General features: G+C 46.0%; 1 protein-coding gene across 1 annotated transcript; it reads right to left on the reverse strand.

Annotated features, from left to right (window-relative positions):
- Positions 1–5,151: 5,151 nt before the first annotated feature.
- Positions 5,152–12,894, reverse strand: LOC142471028 (zona pellucida sperm-binding protein 3-like). Its single transcript, XM_075577826.1, has 8 exons — positions 12,481–12,894; positions 9,712–9,830; positions 9,316–9,419; positions 9,062–9,239; positions 8,860–8,980; positions 7,700–7,791; positions 6,675–6,811; positions 5,152–5,381 (listed from the first exon to the last, which is right to left on the reverse strand). Exons 1-8 carry the CDS (start codon positions 12,886–12,888, stop codon positions 5,152–5,154), a joined length of 1,389 nt encoding a protein of 462 aa, XP_075433941.1. The 5' UTR covers positions 12,889–12,894.
- Between the last annotated feature and the right edge of the window lie 1,913 nt (positions 12,895–14,807).

The raw sequence follows: 14,807 nt of genomic DNA on the forward strand, positions 1-14,807 counted from the left end.
GATATCCCCGCGGTTCTTTCCGAGCGAGGCTTGGACCATAGGTATGATCCCGGTACCTTTTCCTCTGCCGAATCGGTTACATTAGGTACCCACCGGGCCATTGATGCCATACCCAGTTGCCCTCCACCCCTGGAACCCCCCTCGGAAGCATAACTGTTCAGTCTCTCCCCAGTCCGTTCCTCACCGGTTCCCTGGGACCCTCCCGACATTCCCAAACTGGACGTGGACCCACGGGAAAAGGTGACTGGGACAGGGGCTTTATCTAGGGCATGGGTTTGGGCGTAGGGACAGGTAATAGGCATCCGCGGGGTTCCGACCCGCTCTCTGCCTTCGGATAGTCCCGTATTATTGTGCGGACGTGCCGCTGGTTGGGCCTCACCCGTCTCAGCTCTCCTCTCAGTCTGCCAGCTCTTTGTTGACACAGGTGATCGGGAAGCACTGCCCGATCGCCGAGGCGTTGTTGTCATCTCTCCGATCGTTCCGCTACCTCCGCCGGAAGTGACGTCATCACCGGAACCGGATACTCCGCCATCTTGCGATGGATCCCCAAGCGGGATCTCTTCCTCCACAACGACATCCGCCGCCGGAAGTGATGGTTCTGCTCTCCGCTCCGCTCGGGCCTGGGCTAGGCCTTCCTCCGCCGTTGCCACCACCGGCGCCTGGGAAGGGTAAGGATGCATCTCACCGCTCCGTCGGCTCGGGATGGAATCCTCTCCTCCTTCCGTGCTGCAAGTCACCACGGCCGTGGGACTCCGCCTCTCGGGTTGATTCTGCACCGGCGACACGAGACTCCGCTCCGCCGCGACACAGGTAAGTGCCGGTTCTTTTCCAGCACCGCTGTAGTGGTCCGCCGGTAGGCGCATCACCACCGTCGTTAGGATCGCTTGTTCCTCTTTCGAGGAGCCGAACTCCGACTCGGGGAGTGGCACTCCCGCAGGGGACCGACGGTGAGGTTCCGGGTTCTCACCGCGGTTGTAGACCCCTCTCTCTTCAGGCTCCGTTCTGATCATTAGGAGCGATCCCCATTCTCCGGGATCAACTGGTTCGGTGCAGGCCGCACGCGGGGCTTCAGCCGTCAGCATGGCTGTGTCCGCTCCCGCCTTGACTACCAGGGAGCCTCCTGGCAATAAATAGGGATATACCCCAATGTCTATCTCGCGCTTTGTTGTGCTGGTTACGGGGGACACTTTGCACAGTGGTCTCTCCTGTTCCATAGATAACGGGGCAGGTGATTCCTTATCTCCAGCTTCACTGGTGTGGTCCGCCGGCTGGGGCATCACCACAGCTGGGTGTTGGTCATGGGAGGCACTAGGTAACTTCTCCCTGAAGACAGCCTGAACTTCAGCAGGGCTCATAGTGATATAGAGTCCCGGCTCCTCCTCCTGGTGAACAGAAATGGCTGATGACTGCTCAAAACTCTCGCTCCCCCTGGTGGAATTTAAAGAAGGGGCGGCACACTCTTTCAAGGAATGACTCTGGCTCTGCACAGCGTCACTCGGCTGGCGGGGGTGGGGTTTAGGTGTTCCCGCCAATCCCGGGCAAGTTCCTGCAATTTTATCATTTGCAGCATTTTCTGCAACTGGCTCTGGAAACTGTACTCCGCAGTAGGCACACTCGGGTACCCACGCCAATTCACCACCTGAAAAGTCACAAGTAACACAAGTGTTGTGCAGACACCTTATCCCTTCTATGAACACCTCCTTGTAGTCTAGTAGCAGCAGGTTGGGGTCATAGATCATACTAACAGGCAGTCTCAATAGGTTTTGTATACACGGACACAACAGAAAGGGTAGCTTCCTGTTCTCTGATAGCCAGACTCCAAATCCTTGAGGATGTGCTTGACTGCACCTTACAGTTATATTGGTTTCATTATGAAGAACAGATTTGGCCGACTGCAGTTCTTCAAACAATCTGTCCTTGGGATAAAGCAGAAATGAGGCACATTCTATGAAGGAATAGACCTGGCTCTGCCCTGCGTCACTCACAGTGTAGGGGCGGGGCTCTGGTTTTCCCGCCAGTCCCGGACGGGTTTCTGCAACATTTTCCCGCGCGGCCACAGCTTTCGCGCCACTACCCCTGACAGGGCGGGGTTTCTTCATTGGCGCCAATTCCGGCCAATTTCTCTGCAAGTCTAGCAATGTACGCATTGTCTGCAACTGGCCCACGCGGTCTCCCAGGGAAGCGGGAGCCGCCATTTTGCTTTGCATCGCCATTGGATTACTGTGTTCGTTCTGATTGTACAATGGGGCTCCTCTCTGCGGGGCAGCCACCACACCGGTACAATAAAGATTAGCTCAGATGCACCACCACATGTGTACCTTATCTAGGTGTGACCCAGTGTTGCACTACCTCAGGCTAGGCTCACTCTCTCAGTGTCTGCTGTGACTCCTTCCTCCCAGTCTGTGCTCCCTATGGTAAGTGTCTGGAATGGGCTAGGTACTCTGGCTCTGCCATGCAGTACTTGGGGCGTCTACCTGTCTTGGTCAGCCTAGCGCAGACCCTCTCCAGGACTCCTGACCAAGTTAACAGGCTATCCCTTCTGGCATCCTACCAACTAGCACTGCCTCAAGGTGACTCGGTCAGCTATAGCCCCGCTCCAAACCCCTCACTCCTTTCAGGCCCCTAGGTTGTCCCTGCGAACTGACAATATCCCGTCAGCCCCCTGACCACCCCTAGGTCCGTCCCTACGCAGCACAAAGTGGCAGCAGACACTCTCCCTGTTTCCCAGTGTGCCTAGCTAGAGCCTGTCCTGATGACAGATCTGATCTCAGCAGCTCGCCTCCAAATGTAACGGTATTTCTGGCCCGGCCTGACCCACCCAATCTCACATTGGCCCCTGTGGTCTAACCGGACCCCATTACAGTGTAGATATGCCTGATGGTGCACCTGTTGGCTACAGGACTCCTGAGTCTCCAGCATGATGGTGTGTGGGGAGGACCCGTCCAGACAGGCAGCTGAGGTAGTGTGCCGAGTCTCACCTAGTTCCAGTGCAGCGCCTCCACCTCACCAGGGTCCCTGCGTCCGCAAGGGGATGATCCTGGCGAGGAACTCCTCCGTGGTGCTCCTCTCTGTACACTCATTCCAGATAGATACACGAGAGGGTTTCTGGCTGAACTCATCTTTGACACGGCAGGGCAGCTGCCCTCCACAAGGAGTATCTTCAGCCGCTCATCTCGCCAGTGCTCCCTTTAGATAGGTATATCACCTAGATCAGGGATTCACTATTCCCGCAGGAATCACTGTCCTGTGCCAGGTCCCTGGACACAGCCTCCCATGGAGTTACTATATCATAACTGACAGAACTCTTCCTCAACTGGACTTGAACTAGACAGCAACTCAGGTAGGACTTTCCAGCAACTCACTTTAGAACACAGTGCTGTGCCTTATGTAAGCTTCTGAGGCTGACACACCTCTGACATCACTAACCATGGAGTCAGAGCATGTGACCAGTCCCAGCCATACACAGAGCACCCCACCAGGGTGTGAGGGAAAACCTCCATGATTACTGCTGGCATGCCCACACTTACCAGGCCTTACTGCCAGCAGGAGAGATGACTGTAGGCATTTTACATGACCGCTACACTTAGATTGTGTCTTTTGCACATCGGTTCAGGTTCTGACACCCATGTAAGTCATGTTTGGGCTCCTCGTTAAAGCATTTTAGAAAAATCAGTTTGTACTGAAAAACCTGTATTAACAAAGCATGTAACTTCTTCCTCTCAAGATGGCACCTCTCCCAACTGTTCAGCAAGCTTTTCACTATCCTCCATCTCTTGATCTCATCAAATACTGTGTCTAAAGCTCAGGGAGATGGGGGGTCCCCAAGAAAAGCTGATGCCCGTGATTAAACACAATTCAACCATGTCAAAACCGCTGTTCTCTTACCACCAAGACACTCATTCAGCCCACAAGCCGCTTCCTTTGATTATACAAAACCAACGAGATCAGTAGTCCTACGAGTGTTCAATACATAATATGCAATCCAAATGTCCCACCCCTGTACATGTGTAGCCATGAGAATATGGCATTACGCCACTAATCACGCTGTAGGAACTCTGGCGCACAGTCACTAGGCAAACTCAACCCCCCGACTGAAGGAGCCATCAGCTACATATACAGTAGGACTTAAATCCCAAGTGGTGACGCTGTTTAACCCCTTCCCGTCATAGGGGACATGAAGCGATTGACTTCATTAATTTAAAAAAAAAAAAAAAATTTAAATTACAGCAGAGAAATTTAGAGTGGCTCCAAGATCATTATGTTGGAACAGTTATGAGGCAAGGGTCACACTGTACTACCTGTACCCTTAAACGTAAGGTGCAGTGCCCCCCAAACTTTTACTTTCAACATCCCATTGGGGGGGGGGGCGCGCATCTTCACCTTAGTTCTCATTGCTCGATTTTTAAATGTTCTGTATTGCTTCCTTAAACTCGCAGAGGACAGCTAATCCATTCACTGTCAAAATAAAAAAACGGGGGAGAAAATGCTATCAGCTGCCTGGTGGAATCCTCATGTGAGCACCAAAAGGTGATCTTGTGGAAACGAGCTCCTACTGTCTGTACGTTCTCCCTACCTACCAATTAGATTGTAAGCTCCTCGGAGCAGGGACTCCTTTTCCTTAATGTTACTCTTATGTCTGAAGCACTTATTCCCATGACCTGTTATTTATATTATTTGTTGTTATTTATATGATTACAACATGTATTATTACTGTGAAGCGCTATGTATATTTATGGCGCTATATAAATAAAGACATACAATACAATGCAGAACAATACAATGAGCGCAGACCAGAAGTTGATCATTGTACTGTAGCTAGTGACACCCAGTGGCCAGTCAGTATAACAAGTTATGGAAAACCCTCACTGTAAAAGATTCTGTTTTTCAGTCATTTCTTCTAATTGAGATGTACTTGTATGAACAGGTAATCATTGTGGATATAGTGAGGTCATGCATAGAAAGGCTACAGTATGTACGTAGCTGCAGTATGTATGTATCTTCTGAAATAAAGGGGTAAGTTATCTTCACCAATGTAAGAAACATTTGCAACAATGGAACAGTCAGCAAATACTACTAAACCCTAATTTTGTCACAGAATACAAACCAGAGGCACCTTTGTACAAAGATTAGAAAAGATACTTTTGAAAGTTTTTATTTCTGGGTGGACTGCACAACAGATGGGTTCTTAAAGAAATACTGCCAGTTCACAGCAACACAAAAAGATATCACGACAAGACCTAAAGAACTCAGTGCCACCACCAACACCCAAATCTCTGCCGAAGGTTGGGACTCTGGAGTCACTGCAAGTGCCTTGTTCTCCGGTCCAATGACCAAAAGGGGCCCGAGAGTGGCCAGTCCATGTTCTTGCTCTGAATGGGGACCTGCACAGGGAACACAATGATACATGTAATACTTGCCATCAAATTAAACCCAATTAGGCAAGTGATGGTGAAAGCTCTTAGGATGTGCTGCTCTATAGGGAAAACCCATTAGCAGCAGGATGGCATTACAGATGTAGCCAGCGTTATTGCACCTGTGCTCATATGGCAAGGTACCACGTCTAATAATTTTGCCACTCGCAGCTCCATGAAATTGAATATCACATGATCATGTATTAATTGTACCAACAGAAACACATTGCTTTGGTTACTGGTGCAGTAACGTGGCTACAATCTGTATCCACTTCAAAAAATCACGTTCAGACGTCTACAGAATTTAACACAGGTGGTCATTGCCAACAGATTGTGTGTTCTAATCAAGAGACTCCCTACAGATGTAGCAAGAGTCTCCTGCACAACAGTTGAAGCAGCAAGTGTCTAGTCTACAGCACCATCTGCTATGATTGCACTGTGGGGGAAGAGAGGGAGTCCATGTTTTACAATGGGAACCTCTGCTGCAGTGACCATAAGGGATGGGCACATTTTTTGCGAAATTGGCGACTTCACCAACAATTAGTCTGTAGATTCTGCAATCTAGGAATTGCTTGTAACTCAAGCCAAGGATTTAGCAATCGCATGCACATTGCTGAATCTCATATTGTATTCTTAAAATCTATTAAATGGATTGCAGAATCTTTGGAGGGATTATTACAATCCAGTGGCAGTGTGATTAATCTGCGCAGATTGAAATCAATGGATTTTACACTATGGAACGGAGTTTGAATGGAAAACACAAGTAAAGGATTGGGACTGGTTCGCCCATGTCTAGTGAGCATAGTGGTACAGTTAGTGGGTGCTAGGGCACCGGAAACTGTAGGGTTTGCTACATCTGCACTTGAGGAATTCAATAAATTCATTCCAAAATAAAACACAATGAAGGTCTCCCACTTGGGCGCTCCGAACTTGTAAACAAACTTGGCATAGAGAAATCACTTAAGGTTTCATATGAAAATCATTTAAAAATAGTACATGTGGTCACAGGTAAAATGGAATGTTAAGGAGTCTTCACCTGCCCAAAAAACCAGTACCCAAAGGCCTAGTGCCACCATAGCAGATTATAAAATGGGAGGGGAGTATTACAAATTCAATTTATCATTATTCCCACTGGTGAAATATTGCAGTTAAAATCATATGGCAACACGGATGTTCTGCATTAAGGAAATCTGGTGTTTTCTGGGGGGGGGGGGGGGGAGGTGAACAGCAAAGGCTACAGCAAGTAATTGCTGAAGTGCTCACCAAGTGCAGCTTCTCTCTTCCCAAATCCTCTATGGCTTGGATTGTGCACGATTCTCCTGCTCTGACCTCCGAGTGACCCACAGCTCCCAGTGTCACAGCAGCTACAGATGCCAATGGGGCCCTCAACAGGTAACCAGCTGTGAGAGACAAAGATTTAGCACAGGGGCATTGACAGAAAGGGACCTGCATTAAAACTACAGCATACACATGGGATTATATCCAGATCTTCCACACGTCTGAATTCATTACCATGTAAAGCTACAGAAGCATTATGGGTAGGGACATGCAAATGAGCACCTAGAAGGTATTCCACTTGATTCCGATACATTTTGTGGAGCTTTTGCAGGCTGTTTTAAAGAGCTCGGACAGCTACTGTAAGACTGGGACAAGCAAGAACTGATTCAGTAGACATTTGCACATCACTACCCAGTACCCTCGTCCTAAGGCCGTGCTTATAGTCCCGGCGATGGCATGTCAAAGTGTATTGAATCTGTCGCGTACACTTATACTAGGCACGACCGCGATGCTTGGTCACGATCGCTGGAAGTCAATAAAATGTGATTTTTCGGTGATTGCAGCGTGACATCAGCAGGCACGAGAGTGGTTCCAGCCAAGGAGGGAGAACCGCTCACGGCCACCCGCCGGTCGCCATCTCTTGCCTCCTACACTATAAGCAAAAAAAAAACGCTGTGACAATGGCGACGGATGAAGTCGCCAGGACTATAAGCATGGCTTAAGCTTTGCAGGACCTGCATCAGGTAGTTACTAATACCTGCAGATACACTCCATGAATTTACGGATTGTCACTTACCATAACCTAAAGATGGCACATTTAAGTTCAAAAACTTTTTTTCTTGGATAGCCAAAACATTTTGTATTGTTACAATATGTGCTTCCACTACCCTTTCATTCCCCATACTCTGGATGCACTAGAGCTAATCTACCATTCCGAAGGACATTAGATCTTGGCACGAGCCATGGACTCAAGATGCAGCTCCTCACACCCCCCATTCACATCTACTCACGCATTTCTGGTTTTGCTGAAGGAACATGCTTTGTTCATAGGACCTGGGGCTTGAGTGGGTGCAGCAACTCTCAGATTACAAGTGATGTAGATCTAGGAAGAGTGATATTGATTTGCAGTAGTCAGATCCAAGAAAGCATGCAAAATGCATTTGCACAGTTTAGCCCTTGGAGCAGGGAAGTTAATGTCACCTAATTAGCACTTAAATATTGTCAGACAGTGAGGGCATGTATAATTTCTCCATTTATAGTTTTAGAATTAAATCTGGGTGGGGGGGGGGGGGAGATTGAAAATGTAACATTAAGCTAAAACTGCAATACGCATTGACTTCAGGTTTGGCAAATCACTTATTGTACAAACGGATCATGTTGCAATTGTTTGTAGCTAAAAGTTAAATGTTCGGTTTTGTTACCTTGGGTGAACATAGCTATGCCAGTTGTGATACCCAAATAATACTAGAAGAGCTACCACAGACGCCATTGAAAACAGCGAGAATACAAACGTTAAAGTGTATGATATATTTTTTGCATTATTTCACATTAAAAAAAAAAAAAAAACAACCAGTCCAGTAGGTAATGCACAAACTGTCCTGGAACCAGATTCCATATTCCTCTGTTCCCCTTTACAGTTTGGGATTCATTGCTCCCTAGTTTGGCTGTCTGTTATTTTCCCTGTCCCAGCAGCTTGCTGCATGTGAAAAGGCAACATTATTGCTACATGTTGTTTACACAGCTTGTGTTGGTTGCCTGCAGCTCATATTCTCCTAGCTGAGAGTGGGCTATTTATTCCTACCCCTCTGTCGTTGCTGACAGTTAGTATAATCTCACTTCCCTTCTAGTGTGACCCTTGTTCCTCACTTCCTTTTCACCCTGGACTCTGAGTGAGTACCTGCCTGCTATTTGCCCCAGCAAGGCCTTTCTGTTTTACACTGTCTCACCCTTGATACACTGCACTTCAGACAGAGAAGCCCTCTCTACCTACATTACATCTACAAGTACCTTTCTCCCTGTGATTTTCCCTCAATAAAACTAAGAAAGAGAAAAGGACTGGTTTGTGCTTTGGAAGAGGGAAGACTTGAGTTAAGCTTACTGGAGTCATTCATACACCATTCGTGACCCTGGTTTCAGGAAAGAAACAGAAAAGTACAAGGATAATTCTCACCATAGAGAGATCTGTCCCAGTAAACCTGAAGGCATCAACCATGAACTGAAGCCTGTCTGGTTGGGGCCTCGGGGATCTGAAGGCAGAGAAGGAATCCTCCGGTTTTCCATCCAACAAGCACCTGTTGATTTAAAAATAGTCACTTTATCTGGGGACTATGCCATGAATTAGGGGGCAGTTCCAGATCACAAAAAGAACTTACCCATTCAGCGCAATAATCTCATAGCGAGGGTTAGAGTTGATGTCGGGAGACAACGTGGCCACACAGCTGTCAACGAAGATGGTCATGGGCTCATGGTTACCAGTCTCAATAGAGGCTTCTATGTTGACAACATCACCAAGCTGGAACACAGTGGATGTTCTCCTAGAGCTCCAGTCTCCTAAAAAAGGTGATGGACAACACATTATTGGAGAGATAGTCAGCCACCGTCCCTAAACAGCTTTGACTTCACATACCGCTCATCAGGTGCAAGGAGAAGGACAGCCTCTCTTCCACAGATATGGTGGAGCTGAAGGGAACCCATGTCGGATTGATGGCCTTACTGCTCACGTTGCCATGTCTGCAGATAAAAGGGAGCAAAATAAAAAATAAAATAAACACCACACTAGTGACTGAGCCCCAAGTTTGCTAACCAAGCAGTGAGGGAAGAAAAAGCCGAGACCAGTCTCATGGCCTCTAGAAGTTACATTTACATAAGTACCAACTTTAGTTTTTCCTTTAAATATTTCCAGGAGATTAAAAAGTAAACTCCAGCTATTTTTGTGTATTATTTACAGTGTTTCAGTCCCAAAGATCAAACCTCTCCAGTGCCACTACTGCCATCCCAATGGGAGGGGGGAGAAGATACTTACCTGGGGTAATAGCACTGAATTGAAACCACAGCAGAGTTTGTTCTGATAACCGGAGAATTCTGGGAAGGAGTTGGGTTGTAAGTCACATTTGTGCTGTAGATCAGCCAGTCTGGTGTCATCTGCAGAGATAACAGGACAGGCTAAGAAATAAGCAGTACAAAGCAAAGATGGGCATAGAGTATTGCCCCATGCCCAGGATTGCCTCAAAGAAACTTGGCGACAACATAAAGGCAGCAGGACTGCATACTTCCAAACACATTTGCTTCAATAACAGAAGCCCAAGATGTTGAACTCTTCCAGTGATTGGAGCTGGAGCTATGGTATTGCTTCTTTGTATAAAGTACTAATCTATTCTTTGCAGTTGGAAGGTTAGACAATGCACTTCATGAGGACACACAACTTATTGGAACTTTTATAGTTAGTCATTAAAAAAAACAAAAACCACACCTAAAGACATCCATGAGTTTAATAAAAAGGATGTCATGGTCAGTTTTGCTTGAGATAATGGTGTACAGGTGGTAGATACAGTTCAGCATCTACTACAGAAGCCATCAAAACCCCTGCACAACAATAACTTTAAAATACCTGGCTGTACATGCTCTGGGTAGAACCAGGGTTCAATATTTGAAAGTTCTAGCGTTGCAAAATTGCAATTAAAAAAAAGACAACAAAAAAACCCCTCTAACTTCCAACCAAAATTAACCAATAGTCTATGGTTTTTAAATCGGTTACGTGTGTCAATGATCCACCCAACCAGTACCATTTGTTTTAAACTTCACATTCCTGAACCAGCTGCAACTACCACCATCTTCATCACGCAAAATAAGGGACAGCTGTCTGGATCTAAAGATTAGACTTTAGGTGGCTCTGTGCCCTGTATGAAATGCCTTAAATACAGTAGCTCATGGGAGTCAATATGAAGATGGATAAGAAATTAAAGTGTGACACTACTACTGGATGATAGTTTGCAGGTCTGTGATGGGAGGGGGTAACCAGGCCATACAATAGAGGTCAAGCCCATTTTGGTTACCCCTGCTCTGTGTACAAGGGTCCAAGAGAGTTAGCTCTGCAAATTTCCCCTGACCTCTGGCGAGGCCCTGCTACCGGTCACGGCCGGGCCCCCGCTCTCAGCTGCCTGTAAGCTTATTCCTGTCGGAATCCCAGGCCACCGAGCTTCCACTGCTGGCGCGCGACAGAGCTCTGACATTAGAGCGCGCCGGAAGCTGGTCCAAGAGTACTTCCGTTGCGCTCTAATGTCAGAGCCCCGTCCTGCACCAGCAGTGGAAGCTCGGCGGCATGGAACAGGAAAAAAAAAAAAAAAGGAGGCTTTCAGGCAGCCGAGAGCCGGTGCCCGGCAGCGACTGGCAGCAGGGCCTGGCCAGAGGTCAAGGGAAATTTGCAGCGGCGGGTCCCCCGCAGACACCGGGCCTGGCCCAAGGTAAGTCTGTATTTTTATATGTATTGATGGGCCTGGGAGTATTTTTATATGCATTGGGGTGGGATAGAGATACACGTGTTTACAGGTAGCCCTCAGGCCCATATTTAACTCTACCCAGCCCATACTGAAACACCCCCTGGCCTTTTGTCACATTGGGTATCCATCTAGTTGAAAATATTAAACAGATTGCATTGTAAGGTTTTGTTTTTTTTCGTATTAACAAGAAAACAGTTAAGTAAAAGTTGCGCTAAATATTTTTTGCCGTGGTAGGTGCGCTATGGGTTGGGGGGGCCCTGCTCCTTTCATTTGTACTGGGCCCCATGATTTCTGTTGGCGGCCCTAAAAAGGGGGATGACTGGTTTCAAGTAAAATTTATGGAACAGTGTCACTTCTACTACTGTGTTCCTTTTTGTTGGATGCAACTACTCAAGCGTTGGAAGGGGCAGAATTGATATCCCCTCATCTACAGGAATAAGATTGGGGGTAAAGGGAGAAAGCCCTGTGAAATTCACTTTCAGAAACGTCAAATAAGACATTCTTACGCATGGTTCCTTTTTGTAGCATTTGTGTGCCCATAATGTAGCTACCACATCATGAGGTCAATGTGTTTGCACCTCTGATGGGGGACACCATGTACACTGAACTTTACCTAAACAGATTGAGTGGAAGGAAAATTGTCCTCTTCCGTTCACTCCGTGGAGGTCAGGGTCTAGTGATCACAACATATTGGAGGGGTTGTGGTACCCTCAATCTCAAAAAGGGTTAATTAAGACAATTGGATTACTCAAGTCGTCAAAAAAAAAAAAAAAAAAAAAAAAAAAAAAAGTCTCAGCTAAGGGGTTGCATCTATAATGGAGTCGGTGCCGTCAATTAACTCAAAATGGCTTCTGGACAGAAAGGGCTAAAATGGATGTCAGTAGTAGTTTTACCAACCATGTCCATCATGAGATTTTAATCCCGTCCACGTTTTCCCAACAGAATTTACAGTGTTCTTGAACTAGTATTCATATGGTCAGAAAACAATATCCAGAATCAAAGTAGGAACACAAAGATTGAATCAAGCTGGTAATACCGATGTGGTAGTGTCAAAGGTCTTAATAAAAAAAAGAAGTTTTCCCAGCTACAAAAATTGACTCCTTGTCCATTACCAAATCCTACAGTATGTTCCTAGATCTAAAAACAATTGTTAATGTCAGCCTTAGACAAGACTACACCCTTAACACAAACATGTATCCGATGTGGGTTTTGCAACATTCATATCCATTTTCATAGCCCAGACAGATGGACATCAGGATTATCAGTAGCAGTGACAGTCAGCCTCCCCCCCTTACCTGTAAACTGTTCCCACACTCATGCAGCCCAGCCTGGAAAACCAGCATGGCAGCTGTACTCTGGGAGCTGGGTGGACAGAGCTGTGGTCCTAGGGTCATGTCTGAGTCCTTCACCAGTCGCCCTGTTCTGAAGAGGTCTCTCAGCACATTAACCACCAACGTGCTCTCCTCACATCGCACACGAATAGGTTTTTGTTGGGACAACTGTCTGGGTTGAGCAGCTCCACCAGGATACCACCGGGAAGAGCCCTCAGCAGATCCCACCACAGGTTGAGGATAACTTCCCTGCCAAGGACCCCATTGAGAATGCCTGTGTCCAGGGACATGCTGAGATTGACCATTAGCAACAGGTGGATCACTGACCAACACGACCAGCAGCAGACAGCTCAGTTTCCCCCACTGCCCCATTCTGACTACAGCAGGAACAGCACAAGGAGAGTCTGCAGAGATTAACCTTATATACCCCACCCCCCTGCAAACACTTTCCACCTGGGCAGATAATCAGCCCACACCTGAACACCCACCACACCTCTTTACCTCCTTGTTGCATGTTCATTTTAAAGAGTAGAAAGTACATACGTCTGGTATTAAACAGTCATGTTTGTGGGTCTGTAAGTGCACAGAGATGTTCTGTATCATTATGCAGAGATGTATGGTAACTACTGCAGTCAATGCAGCTTACAGAATGTTCATTTCTTGGTGTCTGTAAGTGTATAGGGGGAACTGTGTTTAATCTTAGTTTTAGTTTACAATGCTCACAAACCCACTACCACAATTTCATTTTTTTTGTATTAAAATGGGTTTATTAAAATATCACTCCTCTAATCTGTTTATATAGCTTAAATGCAGTTTACATCGTAGCATAGAGTTCCCAGAGACTTATCTCAATGTTTAATATATTCAAAATGTTTAATAATTAGGCGCATGGCCACTGTTTTTATTCATCCACATTGATCGCAGAATAAAACTGCCTTATTTTTAAGATGTGCATCAAATTTTATTATTTTGTACAATGATCGCAGGTAATTCCTGTAGGGCTGGAAGTATACGGCATATTATTAGTCATAATAGTATATTCACTTTTGCAGTAGCTAAAATGTGTATCGAGATACTTGCCACTACTATACCATGCAGCACACTGATTGTCAGAGGTTTGGAAGTATATATTTTGTACTCAGTGTGACCGTACAATGTTGCACACACATTTCTTGGGTGAGGACTTTGTGCTGACATACTTTACTCACTAATACGATGGAAGGTATATAGAGATACTCAGCACAAATATACAACGCAACACAGAGGAAGAAAGGGGGGGAGCAGCTAGGAGACAGAGCACAGGCGGTGATTATTAGGGTTAATTAAATGAATGAATTGTAAGTTAACCAGTTCCTGGCCAGAGCCATTAGGAAGAGTGTCTATTAACCTGTTCCATTCCAGAGACCTGCTTGCTAAACACTTTCTTTGCTAAACACACTGTGCTCTGACTGCCATTTGATAGTCTAGATCCCTGTTTAAACTCTGCAGGGCCTCTTTCCATTGACCCCTCCATTGACCCCTTCGATTGCTAAAGAGCTGCAGATCATTGCTGCATTATCCCTGGCCATGCAGTGTATTGCTCTGTTAACCCCTTCTATGCAAAACAGCCACCGCTTTGCTTTTATCACAGTTATATTTATATAAGGAAGCTTAATTAAGAGTGTTACATTCTTTACCAAAGGATGAAGTGTGTTGCATTTTGCCATGATAGTATTAGCACACATACAGTACATATTATAATGACTCATTTCCCTGGAGTTATTTTCGGCGTATGTATGTATGTCTTTATTTATGCCTATACATAGCTTAGTGAAAATGTTGTTCTCACTAGAAAAAAAGTGTTTGTGTGCCGATCACGCGCATTTTAAGTGAAATTTCTTGTCTTGTGTCACTGTTTTGTCGCAGAAATTGTATTTGTAATGGTGATGTTTTTAATTAAGAATCAAAGCACAATTTTAGTACCAAAACGCAAAGAAGTTTCACTTAGAACACGTGTTTTAGCTATTTGCACTTCTATATTTATAGTAACTGAATTCCTTGTGTGTGTGTGTGTGTGTCTCTCTCTTTTGGTTATCATACAGGAACCCCCTGACCAAACAAGTGGATGGGACACGACCCTTGGCCTGAGTGACCTAGCAGTGATATGTTGGAAGAAGGGCTGTCTTATTTAAGGGGCTGTCATCCTATGACTGACCGCTCATATTCTCTGGACATCGTTCCCAAAGTTTCTGACCCCTCCCCTTTTGATGTTTCAGGATTATGGGGTAATATTATGTTTTATGTTTATTGTT

Source organism: Ascaphus truei, chromosome 20 (assembly GCF_040206685.1).
Source record: "Ascaphus truei isolate aAscTru1 chromosome 20, aAscTru1.hap1, whole genome shotgun sequence".
Taxonomy (NCBI): domain Eukaryota; kingdom Metazoa; phylum Chordata; class Amphibia; order Anura; family Ascaphidae; genus Ascaphus; species Ascaphus truei.